This window comes from Convolutriloba macropyga, chromosome 8 (assembly GCF_964194025.1).
Source record: "Convolutriloba macropyga chromosome 8, txConMacr16.3, whole genome shotgun sequence".
In the NCBI taxonomy this organism is placed as follows: Eukaryota; Metazoa; Xenacoelomorpha; order Acoela; family Convolutidae; genus Convolutriloba; species Convolutriloba macropyga.
In genome coordinates, this window is record NC_134475.1 from 18,181,775 (window position 1) to 18,197,128 (window position 15,354).

At 33.0% G+C, this 15,354-nt stretch overlaps 2 protein-coding genes and 1 long non-coding RNA gene across 3 annotated transcripts in view; 2 read left to right on the forward strand and 1 right to left on the reverse strand.

Annotated features, from left to right (window-relative positions):
• Window positions 1-15,354, forward strand: part of LOC142344544 (uncharacterized) — a 566,363-nt gene that overhangs the window by 195,726 nt on the left and 355,283 nt on the right. The gene's annotated exons all lie outside the window — the stretch shown is intronic.
• Window positions 2,729-15,354, reverse strand: part of LOC142344537 (uncharacterized) — a 31,935-nt gene continuing 19,309 nt past the window's right edge. The window contains exon 2 of the long non-coding RNA XR_012759269.1: window positions 2,729-3,111. This is a non-coding gene — a long non-coding RNA (uncharacterized LOC142344537). The remainder of the gene's footprint in view (window positions 3,112-15,354) is intronic.
• Window positions 2,830-10,677, forward strand: LOC142344536 (aquaporin-like). The gene is made up of 3 exons (XM_075396292.1): window positions 2,830-3,103; window positions 5,231-5,436; window positions 10,071-10,677. Exons 1-3 carry the CDS (start codon window positions 2,830-2,832, stop codon window positions 10,467-10,469), a joined length of 879 nt encoding a protein of 292 aa, XP_075252407.1. The 3' UTR covers window positions 10,470-10,677.

Here is a 15,354-nt window from a genome sequence, read left to right on the forward strand (position 1 = left end):
CTGTAAAAAGACTGATTATGATGTTTCTTTTCGAATGACACTCAAATGTCGATCTTTAATTTTTGTCTTTCAAATTCAGTGATAACTGAGATGTTGTTTGGGAGCTTCTTGCTATCACTATTGTTTACAAATTGTTTAGGATAATAAAAATAGATTTCAGCGGGATGGATCTTCTTTGTGTCAAAATGAACTAATGTGTTCTATTAAATTATTGTGACTAATATGTGACTAAATTGAAGTTGTAGTTCGTAGTTTTGATTTCGTAGATCTGATGAGCAAGTAAACACTCTGATCAGAATTTGCAGATATGGAAATCTAAAAAAATATGAAAGATTGTATAAAACATCAAAAAGTGACAACTGTTTTGTCAGAAAAATTCTAACGGACAAAAAGTCGAACTTTTTTCTAAAACACTGACATTGAAATGGGGGTTTATTTTTCCCAGAAATTAGTTTAACAGAAAAAAAAATTTTTACTATAACGAAGCTTATATTTGCAATTGTTGAGCATACTTACAAAAATTAAAACAGTCATAAATTTCAAATCAATTTTAGTAAGATGACAGAAAAACCAGGAATCAACGAGATTCAGTCCTTGGACGCCAGGTATCTTAAACAAATTGAACATATGTAAGTATCTGAAAAACATTTAATCAGACAGATTGATGGAATTGTAAAATATGTTGTCCATTTTAACTAAACTTTCTCGGGAATAACTTTCCAAACAAACTGTTGCAATTTGAAATTAATGCACAGAAAAATTTTCCTGAAGAGCAACTATCAATATCAACAGGAATATCAAAAAATCCTTATTATTGTCAGAATATCAGAATTAAAGTGAAACTGTCGGATGGTTAAACAGTCTCAGCTAACTGAAAGCCATTTTTTTTAAAATCCCACTTTTCAACTTCTCAACTTATTAAAATCCCACAACAGAAGGGCTATATATACTATACAAAATGGTTATCAACAATTGTTAAACTGCGAAATTATTTCAAAAACCTGTATGTGACATATCTAATAAGAGTACAGAATGTCATGTACAGTCCCACCCAGATTTTCTAAAAATGGAATTCAGAAAACTTGACTTATAAATCACAAATAGAATCTCAGACGCTTTGCTTTATCCCAGTATTATTGATTAAGCTTAAAGAAGTTTAGCGCAATTTATAGGAAAACACAATAACCACTTCTTTGGGGAAAATATTACCATAAAAGTTAGCCAAAAATTGCCGCATAGTCTATTTCAGTTTTTTGAACCCTAGTTTTATTTTCTATGAAGCAAAAACTGACAGTAATTATCCGCCAATAGGGGTTCATTAGTGATCACTGTATTGTTTTATGCTGTATTGTATTTATGATCCGAAATTTTTTAAAATTTATTCTAGTAACTACTAAAAATTTATACGTGATTTTAGTATGACAACCAGGAAGTCATAGATATTATATATGACTTTATATGATTGCTAGCAATTAAATATCACCTTGTATTGTTACCTGGAATATTGCATGGTAGCCAACCCCGGAGTTTGAATTAGAATTTCTATGATTCGAATTTATAATCCCTAAACCCCATAGAAGAAAAATTTTTTGAGTAATGTTTCTGTTCCCTCTTACGCTGATCATTTCTGATGTTCTTTGACACGCATTGCGGTCAGATTCAAGGTCATCGTAAATGTTTGCTAACAAGAGTGGTTCCAATGACCTCTGTCACAAAATAGTCGTATTCTGACAGAAGAAGCAAATATGAGATCCGCAAGATGTGGGAAGCATCACCAAGAACGCTAATTTCGTGGAAGTAAACGATGACCCTAATAAATGGACCTAATGACCCTAAATTTAATTGCGGAGGCTTCAGCTCTCTTCAAAGGAGGAAAATGACATGCATGAAGGATGTAAAATTACAGCTTCTATTACGTCCAGTGGGTAGTGTTTCTATGGATAACCACTAAACAGACTCACGTCATACCTTCCCGTTATACGCTTAATACATTGATCAATTTGAAAACTCATTATTAGTATCAGATCATGTAGTTATTAAAATAGATATTAATGGACTACATTGATGTGAAAGGTACTGAGCAGATCATTATAGTTACAGGAACAAACAAATGATGTCTCATATCCTGTTCAAGCATATTAATGTGATACGATCCCAGGCCTAAAAAATTTTTTGCCCACAAAACCCAAAAAATTTCAAATATTTTATCTATCAATCGGTAAGCAACTACGACTTCATTTAAAATTGTCCTTGCTGTTTTAATTCTCTAGTCGGAATTTAATATTTTAATCCAAACAATCAAATTTTACAATTAACCTATTAAATTCGTTTGGAATTTTAACAAATTCACTGAAAATCTTGGGCGGCTAATTAATAGTTGCTTCTCCGTTTTGTTTATAATGTATAGATTTCGTATAATAGCTATTTTATTTACAGATTTGAAAGAAACATTAACAAAAATTGAGCTTCAAAACTTTCTGGATCTTGCAGATGTTTTTTCTTAGAGCAACTTCACAATCTGTGCTGTTTGTTTTGCAGTTCGTAGACCTTCATCGTACATAGTTTTATAACCGGTTTAACTACTTAAAATATGCGCATAGTTATCAACAGTCATTGAATTTATTACAAAATGCACTTTTCTAGCCTTCTGTTTTAGTAATTTTTTTAATACGCATAATATTATTAACTTAACTGAGCTGAGCGAACTTCGATAAACGTTTAGTAAAAATTTAAAACAAAAATTTGTATTATTTAAAATAATTTATCTATAATTTGAAATTAACTGGGTTGTTTTCTTTTTTAAAAAAATACGATCTCAGCCAATAAGAGATGTCGCTTTTTAAGGAGGTTTTGTGTGAATTCTTCGGTACTTTCATGTTAATGTTTATCGGTTTGGGTTCCGTTCTACCAGCTGCCGTTTTGCCCGATATTGACAACCTCATAGTTCCTGCCATCTGTTTCTTCGCAGTGGTTGCAACATTAATACACTTGATTGGACCAACATCTGGCTGTCATATTAACCCGGCAGTTACCCTTGCCATAGTCCTCATGGGTAGGATTCACCCTGTTCACGCTTTCCTTTATTTCATCGCACAGGTTGTCGGTACGTATCTATTAAACAATTTGCGATGATTAGACAAAGACACTGAAAAATGTCCCTTGAACTATTTCAATATACATATATAGCTCAAAAAATAAAGTATACAATGGCTTCATGATCATGTTGACTTCTTTCCCAAGTAAATTGGGTACAGATACCCCCCACCCTCTATCGGGGTTAATGATCTACTTAAGTGAATGATCCCCCATACCCAATTGACTTGGGTGAGAAATCTAGTTACTTGATCATGTAGCAATTGTTTACTTTATTTTTTGAGCCATTATGGGTCCGAATATAAAAAGTTTGCCGCCCCAATTCAATTTCGACGTCCATGTTGTAGGATTTTGCATTCTTTGTAACATTCTTTGTAAGATTCTTGCATTTAACGGTCATCATGCAAGTCAACTAACGTTTCTCTTGCATGAGACAAGATTACAATTTCTCATTTAAAAACTTGAAGCTATTCAACGAGGGAGGAAGCAATTTAATGAGGCAAGCTAGTTGACTGATATAACAGACAACTATTTAATTGATTTAAACGGCGATAAACCCATTAAAAATCATATTAGCAAAAAAGGTTTTTGATGATTTTTTAAATCCAACTGCCACGCATTTTTAGGGCCTCTCATTTTTTTGGTGGCTAAAAATGTAAGCTAGTTTCGTATTGCGCACAATAATGCACCGTCTCTGGTCTTCAAAAGAGGTTATACAGCTGGTAAGACATATTTTCGGCACCATAATCTTTTAAGAGTTTTCCATGACTGTTGTCTTGAAAGACACTATAATATAACTGTCCAATTATGATGGCGTAATGTACAGGACACAGATTAGGCGTTTCCCATTAAATCACATTTTTTTCTGAAATTTTAACTAGATGAATTTAGTGATCTGTTTTTGAGTAAAAACATTTTCCAATTTTACTTAGGCCAACGAAATTTATAAATGCATAAAAATTAGCTGGCTAGATAAAACGGAAAACGAAACCCGCATGCGCACCTGGAATTTCAGTTTATCAAGATGCCAGTGGATTTTAAAATAATTTCAAAATAGGGTGTTAAATAAGTGTTCCATTTTCTCTTTGGTTCTATAGAGTGATTTATTTTGTAGGTATGAGCATTGTTGCTTTTATAATACTAATTTGTGAGATTTAATGAGTACTACGCATTTAAAGTATTTTTCTCTCAATGCAATTTTTAATTAGAAATATTATTAATTTTTCTCTGGATCCGAATAGGAACAACGTCTTTTCAAAAGGTTTTGATATGAATCAGAAACGAAAGTTGACTTGGCGCTGAAAGTATTTTGAATACGGTTTTTTATTGCATTTGTTGAGGTCCTAGATCGAAATGATCTCTGATAAGACAAGTGCCAGACCGAAATGACACCTGATCTTTTCGAGATCATTGGCAATACTATTGTGTGTTCAATCCCTCTTATCGGACTTTCGTCTCTCGAACGTTGCCTCTTATTAGACTTCTATGCGCTCGAATTACGTTTCAATAATCTTTTCTTTTCAATTTTTTATGTTAGCAGAAGACGTCAAATTTAGCAAAAAAAGCAAATCATTATGGTTCAGACCATTTTTCCGTTAGGAAAAGCTGCATGCCCACATTTAATCTTGGAAGTTATTTAATTGAAAATGTCCGGGGTCGAGGTTTTGTCAAAAAATAATGTATGATTAGCGGTGAACAAAAACTTTTTTCACCGCAAAGCGCCAGCATCTTTTAGCCTTGAATGCGGCGAATTTTTGTACGATTTGCGGTTTTTAGCGGTGAATTTTTGTTTCACCGCATTTACCGGATTTCCTTCACCAGAGAAACTGCCGTACATGGGTTAGAACCACTCACCTCCTGCATGTCACCAACTTCTTATTACTCTGCGCCATCTCTCACCTACGTCAATGATATTTAATATTAACTTAATATAAGCTTTGAAATTAGCGGTGAACATTTGTAAGGTTTGCAATTTTAGCGGTGAAATTTTTTTTCACCGCATTCATCGCATTGAGCGCAAATGTTACACTTTTTGCTCAAATTTAGCGCAAATCTTACATCGTTTTAGCAATTTTAAGCGGTGACACTTCGACCCGGGCGGGTGTCGGTAGAGATAAAAGTATTGTGTGATGTTCAGGTGCGGTGTTGGGTACCGCCCACCTTTACTGGCTGTCTCCCCCTGAGTGGGTCGAGGCGGCTAGTCTGGGCATGACCAAAGTGCACCCCTCTCTAACAGTGTACCAGGCAGTGGTGTGGGAAGTGACAATCACAACTCTACTCATCCTGACAGTTCTACTCCTAACTCAGTCACTGTCTACTCCCAACGCTAACATTCAATACGAGGTACAATAGCCTTATCTTTTTTTGATATTGCGTTTGAAGTATGTTCTGCACAATATGAAAAGAAAATTAAGCATAAAGATCTTGCATGTTGTGTCCCTAAAAAAATCAAGTAAAAGGAAAAAGACAGAAAATCCGAAAAAAAGTCAATTATATAAAAAATGACATTTTTACAACTGTGGGATTCTTTAGTTGAACAGACTCCGACAATTCCCTCTCCCACTATTGGTAAGAAATAATTAGAGAGGATATTTACAACTTCAATCACCAGCCAAGAAGTCATGTAAAGTCCAGGCTCCACAGACATACGCATACCGTTTTAAAACGCGTTATATAACTACAAATACAACGTTGAAAACATGGGGTCACTTTTTAAAATCAGACAAAATATGACTCGCAAACAGCACGCGGGAAAACATCCTTGAATTATTTCCTCATTATCCATGGGAAAATTATTTCATCACAGACCATGCCGACTCTGAATGTAATGAACACCATAGCAACTGGACACATTTAAAACAAGACGGAACGCCCGACGCTGTGCGTAGCACAGAATGATCCATCGTCCGTCTGAAGTTTGTTAAGAACATCCTTTTTGTTCATAGCTGACAATTCTTTTGACTGTCAATTTTTCGAAGCTCAAACCGAAGCACTTTTTTCCTTAGCAAACTTGGGAACGAATTTTTATTTAGCAAAAATGAATATTTCAGAGCCCTCGTGTTAATATAAATTGAGGAGTTGAAAAACCATTTGTTTTGTCAATTATTTTGCAATGAATACGAGATGTTAGCAAAGTCTTGTAGATCATACTGCACATGAACTGAATATTTTAAGTTATCAAAGGAAATGTAACAAAAATGGAGTGGAATATTAAGTGAATTTCTCTGTTGGACAAAAAAATAATTTTGAGTTTTTTTTAATTCATGTGTATCATAATTGGAAAATTTTAAATTTCACAATTGAAAGCGAACCAAAAAAAGATTTTCTTCTTTTCAATGCTTTTGCTATACATCGAAAAAAACTTATTTAAAAATATTTTTCTTTTTGAAAAGCTGGCGTCTTTGTTTTTCAATTAAATGAAGCTGGTGGATTCTGGTGTATGCTGAAATCATATCTCAATTAATTTTGTGTCAATTCGATATAAGTTCCAAAGTCAACCAAGCATTAGATGAGCAGAAGGGAGCAGTGTTCAGAAACATAGTTTTTGTTTATGGCAACTTCTTGTCTCTAATGTTTTTTTGAAGTTTCTTAATGCAATCAATTGAATGCAACCAACACTGCAGAGTCACATGGAACCCTTGATTACCAGGAGTACTAGGTTCCGAATTTGAGAATTTTTGTTCAATTTATTAACATTGATCGGACCTTTTGCAATATTCTATTAATTCGAATGTAAAACACATTGAGCTGCTAATCAATATGGGTCCAAAACTACATTGCAATCATCAAACAACACTTAAAGTTCAAGCATCTAAATTCCAAGAGATTACAAAAACAATTCTACTCATTATTTCCAAGCAGTTATTTTGTTTCCAACTCATTAACTGTCAAGTCACATTAATCACCGTAAAACTAAGAGCCAGGATAATAAGGCATAGCTTGAATTAATAGACATTTACAAGAAAAAAAAATTTTTGTTCAAAAAATTTTCAAATTTGAGTTCTTTCTGCTCCTTATTAAAACCAGAACTATACAAGAGGACGCTAAACTTTTTAGGTTGTTGAAAAATGGCAGTTAACTGTAACTTAGTTGCGAGCTTAAAATAGAAATTTTTTGACGCATCAGGAAAAATCAATATAAAACAGAAAAGGGACCATTTTCCTTCTTTCCTGATTGAATAAATTTTCTATTCTTTCGTTCGCAATTTTACATATACCAAGCTTGTGCAGCTCTGCAAAGTCTCAATTATTATTTTGTTACAAATGAACTATGAGATATGGCTTAGCCTAAGGTTTTTCCATTTATAAACATTTGGAGTCTTTTCTAGAGGTGTTTTCGGATTCCACGTTTTCTGACGTTGCTTTGTTTTGGTTACATCGGGAAACTCTAGAATTACCAACATTTCAAGATAATTATAAGAACCTACAACAGTAATTAAGAGAACGAGCCCGTCAAAATTATTGAAATTTTGTTTTCCTGTTTTTTTCTCTCTTAAAAACATGGTTTTTATAAAAGTTATACGAAATATTAAATTTTGTATTCAGTTTACGAAAATTTAACAAAGCCGACAAAATTCCGGAAAATAGCTGTCGACAACCCTCTTGCCATGCATCGGTATGAAATCAGAAAAAGGAGGAAAAAAAGAATTTTCTTTAAGTTTTTCCAATGGTCTAAAAGTGTTGGGTTCGCAGTTTTAGCTCAATTCTTAAAATAATAATTAAACCAATTTAGAGAGTTCTTTAGCTTATATCGAATGATAGATAAAAGTTGCTAAAAAAATTTGATCGGCTAATACAAAACGAAGTAATGAACAAAAATTATCGGTTCATCCCGTATTTTTTTTTATTCTTTTGCTACTCTGACCTTGCCTGCAAACTTTCCTTTAAATTGATTGCGTATTTCAATGAGTGAAAAGATTAATTGTCTCTTGAGTAGTCCTAATAGTCGTGGTAAATCAGAAATCAAACGTGAAACTCGTGAGCTCGTGATACGCGACCGGTAGGCAAAACCAAAAGAAAAACATTAGCGGATGAATTCGCGATGGGACTCAAAACGTCCTCTCTGTCAAAAAAAAAACTAGTTACGCATTGAAAAAGTAACTACTTGAGCCTCCGAGAAGCCTTAAAAAAGTGACTGAAATTGAAAGAAAAAAATTTCTTAAAAAAACAACTGAACTAAAAATTAGGGAAAGACAAGTAACTTGTTTTATAATACAAGTTCATCTAACAACAAAATTTTTTTTTCGAAGCAATTTAATCCATAAATTTGCTCACGCAGCTATAATTGAGCCATACCTGGCTCACAAAATTTGGTATTTATGAAAAAATTAGAAAAAGAATTGACGCAAAATTTATCATTTTATTTCACTTTTCTCCACCAAAACACTGTTTTTTTTGCCAAAGAAACTGTATTTGTCCGGTAGCTACAGAATATGTCGAACAATGGCTAAAAATTTGAATACAAATGAATGCGAGAAAAGTAAGTTGATAAAATAGCTTCAAAATTGGCAAAATAGCTTAAAAACATCAAAACTTCAAAACTAATATAAAAATTAGGATTATTTATCAAAAATTTTTCAAAACGCTATCTTACATAAATTTATCAAAACCTAAAATTATTACTGCAAGCTATTAGGTAATTTAATGTATTGCCACATATTTGACAAATTTTTATATTATTTTAAACCCCCCTCAACTTTTTGGTCTGTTTTGGTCTGTTCGGAAGTTTTTTTTGGTCTGTTCGGACTGTTGTTTCCTTTTAATTTTTTTATTTGAGTCCCCTTTCTAAACATGCAATAAAAATTGTAGATTTTTTGCATGAAAATGAAAATTAACATACGAGGGCTACTAAACATTTTTTCTATATTTTGGTGGCCACAATGCTTATACAAAAAGTGAAAATTTGACTGAAGGAAAAGCCAAACTCTCATATATATCCCCATTTTGAGAAATATTTGGAATAGTTGTAAAGATTACATGAGTCGTCTAAAAACTACTGCTGTTATTTTTGTTGTACTTCTCTTAGAAGGACGTTGTGCCCCTCATGAAAAGTTTTTTTCGTTCACCAATTTTGATCAATCAATATGTTCATCGTATGAGTGGAAATTGTAAGCTTCAAATATTTATTGGAAAGTTTATAAACTTTATTTTTGTGTAGAATTGAGGTTAAAAATTTTGCTACAGTTTAAAAATCAAATATAAACTAGGGCCTTATTTGGTCATTTTTTATTACTTTTGTCAATTTTGTTTTTTTTTCGATATGTTAGTTTGGCTATGTCAATTATTTTTAGCATTCCTGCGATATTTCAAATGGGATGTTGTAGTATGTTTCACAACGAGCGTACTGTTTATGTTAATGGCATCCCGATAAAAAACTCTCTAGCGTTTTTAGAAATTCTGAGATTCAATCGAAATTAAAAACATTGGTTCATTGTGGTCATAATTCAGTCAAATTTCTGATTTCTAATCAAAAATTGTAAATTAAAGGTTGTCGAGTTTGATATATTTCTAGAATATTGAACTTAAAGATTCATTTTGAGGAATTATGCTCTCCGAATAAATTTCTCGCCCTGATTATAAAGTTTTGATGTTTACTAATATTTCGCCCAGTTCGTGGAAATTTAAGCAAAATTTGCGAATAAAAGAGGTCCAATCCTGCAAATTCAAACTACATGGCCTCCTTGTAATCATAAGCATCCTGAATTTCTGCTCTTATGCCCCTTACAATACGATATGTCCCTATGCCGCTTACAAAATTTCTGTAATTGCTTGAGCTAAAAATGATACCTGAAGACCAATTACAGAAAAAAAGACTAAGAATTGATCTTGATTAGAACTGGCAGGCTCAAAAAATGTCCTTGATCAGAATTAGGATTGGATCGAGGCTTCTTCCAGTTCTTGTCCTCCACTAACAACGGCCTTCAGCAACTGCTACTATTGATTTGTTGCATAAACATTCCTTAAACTGTTTACTTTTAGGGCGTTCCTGCGATAACAGCCGCAACTGCAGTGGTCGCGTGCATTTTCAGCGGAGGTGGGTTCACAGGAGCCAGTTTAAACCCAGCTCGCTCCTTTGGCCCAGCCCTGATCATGATGGATTTCAAAGACCAGTGGGTGTATTGGGTAGGACCCTTGGGTGCTTCTGTCGTATCAGCTGTCATCTACAAATATCTTCTCGAGGAGGGTATAATAAAAAGCCAATCTGGGCGGAATGTCAGCAGTAATGAGCCCGAAAAACCACGTGAGCAAGAAATGAAAGAAAAACGGGGAAAGAAAGATAAGGGAGACAAATCACAGCCTACGAAAACTTCAACTAAATATAACACTGCTGCCAATTCTGTCGAGCTGAACTTGACAAACGAATCAACGAAGGCTTAAATGCGGCAGACCATCCTAGTCAAAACGAAACCACGATAACGAAAAGTTTATTCGACTGAACAATTTTTGAACATTTCTACAAATTGATACGAAATAATTTTAATAACCAACTGAGAATAATAAGGAACAATGATAAAATAATATTAATAACACGGCTGCAACTTTATATTTATGCATATCGCTTTGAATAAACATCAATTTTTAATTATCCATTTTTTTCAGTGCAGATTCAATGTTACTTTTATGCCGGACATGTATAATACAAAATACGGAACAATTGATCATGACAGTTCGTATGCAGAGTTCGTATTGAGATCATTGAATTTACTATTAAACAACTGCTCACTATTTTTTTTCAAGAAAAGACCACTTCTAATGAAATGACTACGGTGCATATCAAACTTGCCCTAGTTTAGACCTGGAATTATTAAAAGACCATCCTCGACAAATAAAAGGCATGAAGAGACTGTCCTGGACAGATTTTTTGTATGAAAAGATTTGTTCTGGACTTTAAGTGATGAACTCGACTTTGGCTGAAACTAAAACAACAGTTCTGGAGTTTGGCTGGACAATAAGACGTGTCCTGGAATTACGCTCGCAACCGTGGCAATGTCTTGTTTTCAACTTCCTTCAAAGTTAAGAACATGGAGCGCAATTGGTTAACCATTGGTGGGTGTGGTGGGAGGTCACGAGATCGAACCCAATTATTGGCAGAACTTTTTAGTTTGACTCATTTTTGTATACAAAAATAAATTCTCTGGATTGATGAAAAGATTTAGCCTCGACTTCAAATAGGTTCCTCGACCGTGTAATTTAACTCAATATTTACCTCCTCCCCCACTTTGAATAAATAAGTCTTTTCATAACTCCAGGTCTAGACTATGGTTGCCAGGCTCAGATGCTTGTTCAGAAATACTGGTAATCAGATGAGGCCAGGTTATAATCAACCTTGATCAGACGCGCTTTTTTTATTCCAGATGGTAAAACCCAACACAAAAAACTACCTTGACGGGTCTCCGTGTGTGTAAGTTTGAACACAACTTAATATCTCTCCGCGCAGATAATATTATACGTTTTTGGTGGATTATAATTTGGTTCATATTGAAAACGCCACAAAACTCGCAGAAAATTATTTGATGGGTTTGATATTTTTCTGCGGACTTAAAGCAAAAAAGAAAAAAGTGCACTGATGAGAATTGATTTTATTTTCATCCCTTTAATTACATATTGCAAGATATTTCAAGATTCTTGCAGGGTCTTGCACAATAGCCGTCCCGTTTACAGAAATATAAACGTCAAAGTTGCAAGAACTTTCGAAAAGTCTGCAGCAAAAGTCTCTTTTGTTTCTTTGAGGAGTAGATAGGGTGCATCAATCAACACCAAAGGGAGTGCACGCAAGCAGGCATAGTCACACTAGAACTGGTATATGTTTGCATTTTGCATTCGATATACACTATGCCGATATAAGCAACACATAGCTGATGCTGCTAAACTCAGAAGTCAAATGATAGATTATTAGCCGGCGTTCACTGGAAAAGGTTAAAAAATGGGGGTCAAAGATCAAAATTGTATGGGTCAGTTTTTAGATGCAAGAAAGTTATGGAGTCAATGAGATGCAATATAACAAAATGACGGAGGATAGATAAAAGTACAAATATAGTAGAAAAGAGAATCCAAATTTCAAAAAATTGGATTAGGCAGAATTTTTTTCTACTGTTAACGAAAACTTCCTTCAGAATGAAGACAAAGCAGATGACAAAAAACAAAAAAAATAGCGGCTGCTGTGTTAGATGAGAATTTAACACACTTGGTATTCTACATCATTTTTTTATTTGGAAAAAAGTTTGAGAAACAAATAGGGGCAAAGATTTAATGAGGGCAACATTATTCCAATAAAAATTATTTATATCAGCTAAAAGCTCCTTTTTCTGTCCGCGAGATATAACGATATAACACTGCATTTTTAAAACTAACTTGACGATGAAATTGTTGCTCTACACCGGAGATTAAACTTCGAATACCCTGACAGATTTAGGAAAACTGATTTTCGTCAAACGTTTTCAATTTTTATTCTTATAAATATCTTGACGAGTTTGAAAAAGAGAAAAGCATTGCAACATGTTTGAAATCAGCTTCATATTTGACTTTCCTTATAATTCAAAAACTGAAACACTTTAAAAACTATTCTGTAAAATTGACATCGGGAGGAAATTTAGACAAAATGATTTCCAAGCTAGAGGTTTTTGATTAAAAATACCATTACCAGAAACACTGCAAATCTGAATAACTGAAAAAAATTAAAAAATCGTAAGACAGATTAGGCCCAGGGATTGTTATCAATTGTATAGAAAAAAATTGGAAGTGATTTCAGAGGAAATTCTTCTGTGAAAAAGAAGAAACTTTGCTATAATAAACGTTGTTGGGCCAGTTTGAACGACAAACTTTGAATTATCGTAACATCAGTCTAACATCTGCAGATGCGAGAGTGGCTTTTTTCTTCAGTCAGATCTTGTTGAAAATTAAGATAGAAACAAAGGACAAAATGCATTAAATTTATCTAAGTTTATTGAAGGCTTTTCAGCAGTTCTTTATTGTTTGAAGCATGAAAACTAACAAATTTGAACTGTAAGACCAAGTCTCCAAAAAAATCATTATTTTGTTGTTTTTTTTTCTCCAAAATTTTGCTTAAGCAATTCTATCTGTCTTTCTGTTTGCTTCAATACTATCTTCAAGATCCTTTTTCTATGTTTCAAAAAAATTCCAATAAAAAATAAGAGAATTCAGAGCTCTCAGAATAGCAATAAAACGTCGAAATTACAAAACTAAAATCAGAAAATTTTACTCTTTTCTATATTCTAGAGCTCTTTTGGGAAAAATTTCTTCTAATATCAACAAACTAACCACTTCAATTTTTTGAAAACTTTGAATACGTAAAAACAGCTTTCATGAGAGGAATGTCAAATCAACCAAACTCAAAATTGAAGAAAAGGAAGGAAAACTTTTTGTATGCTTTTCTGTTTGCATTTCTTATAATGATAGAGCAAATAGTTCGAACTAATCTTTTCCAGGACAATGAAATATAGATGAAATGCAAAGTTAGAGAGTTAATGGAATGCAAGGTTGAAAGTTTTAATACATAATTTCATATCTTTTTTGAAAATTAAAAAATTATTTTTCACTTCTCCGTATTTTGAAGCTGCTCTCTCAGCTGACCTTTTCCAGTTTTTCATGTTTTTTGATTGTGAAACTCCTCACACGAAAAATGATTTTTTAAAAAGAAGATTTTTTTCTTTTTCATTTCACAAAAGAGTCATTAAATTTTCTATTTTCCTTCAAAAAATTCTTTTTTAAAGGACTTAAAGCGTCAAAAAGCAAAATATACTGATAACTAATATTGCTCAACGCTAAAAAGAAGGCGGTCAGAACAGTTTCCAACATTACTTAACATATTGGACGCAACTTAAAAAATAGAAAAATTGGCGAAAGACTGCGGTTTTAAATATGATCATTTGAGATAACCAAAACTGCGTTTTTTAAATCCAGTTGTTACCACGTCTTTCAGATTAAGAACATTAGTAGATTATGCTCATGAAATATTCAAATTGACAGCACTTTTCGAGAAAAATTCAAGCGTTCATTTCATATACTAGTGTCATTTAGGATTACAGATACATTTTTGTCAAAATCTCCACATCTATTTTTTCCAGAAGGAAAATAAACTGGACATAAATGAACGGTGAAAAATAAAAAATAAGGATCAGATTCCAAATTTTAAGTTTTAAGTATGTTTTGCGGTCAGAATTTTGTTTGGTTATGTGTTTGTGTATGTGCGCGCTTGCGTCAGTGCGTGCACAATCTGGTAGATGTCAGGGCAATTGTGTCAGTGGATATATATGAAAAGGATTCAGAAAAGAAATAAAGATCCACTTGAAATAAAGAAACGAAAAAATTTAAACGAATGATAAGATAACATCTGCCGTCTGTAGATCCGCAAGTCTAAAATAAGGTAGAATTTGAACTAAATGAACGAGTCTGTTTTGACCAGTATTGTTACATAATTGATTTAAAAAGACAATAAAAAATAAAAAAAAAACAAAAATTCAAATGGAAAAATGTTTCATGTTTTGAGGAAATTTAACGAGTACTCCAGATGAAAAAAACAACAACTGTTAACAACAAAACAAGATTTAATTATTATTTGGTTTTGTGGGAGAAAATGAAGATTTGTTGAGGCGTTTTCAAAAGTTGACAATTGGACTTAAAAGACAACTGCTTATAATTAGGAATTACAGTTGGATCCAAACAAAGTTTTCAGCTCAACTCAAGAAACTTACAATATTGAACTAGATGATCAAAAGTCTCCAAAAACCATTGTTTTTGCTTTTTCTCTCAAAATTTTGTTTTAAAAATAATCCATTTGTCTCTCTGTTTTTTGCTGGTCAAATGTTATTGTAGGGACTGTTTTTCTGTTTATCAAAAAATTTTGTGGAAAAAAAGAGAAACTTCAGAGAGGTTGAAAATCTCAGAATATCAAAAACCAACGATGAAAAAATGAAATTGAAATAAGAAAAATGTAATGTTTTGTGAATTCTAGAGTTGTTTTTGGGACAAATTCTTCTCATTTCATCAAAAAAATCATTAGAGCATTTTCAAAACCTTGGGGACGTGAAAAACAAGTTTCATGAAAGCGACATCAAATCAACCAAGTTCATTATTGTAAATTAAGAAATATTCTCGTATCGACTCCTAATTGAATTTCTTATAATCTAAGAGCAGATGTTGCGAGCTAACCTCCTTTAGTGTAATGAAATACATATGAAGTTAAGGTTCGTTCAATGGGTTGCCAGGTTGAACAATCTAGTACACAAGTACATATTATTAAAAA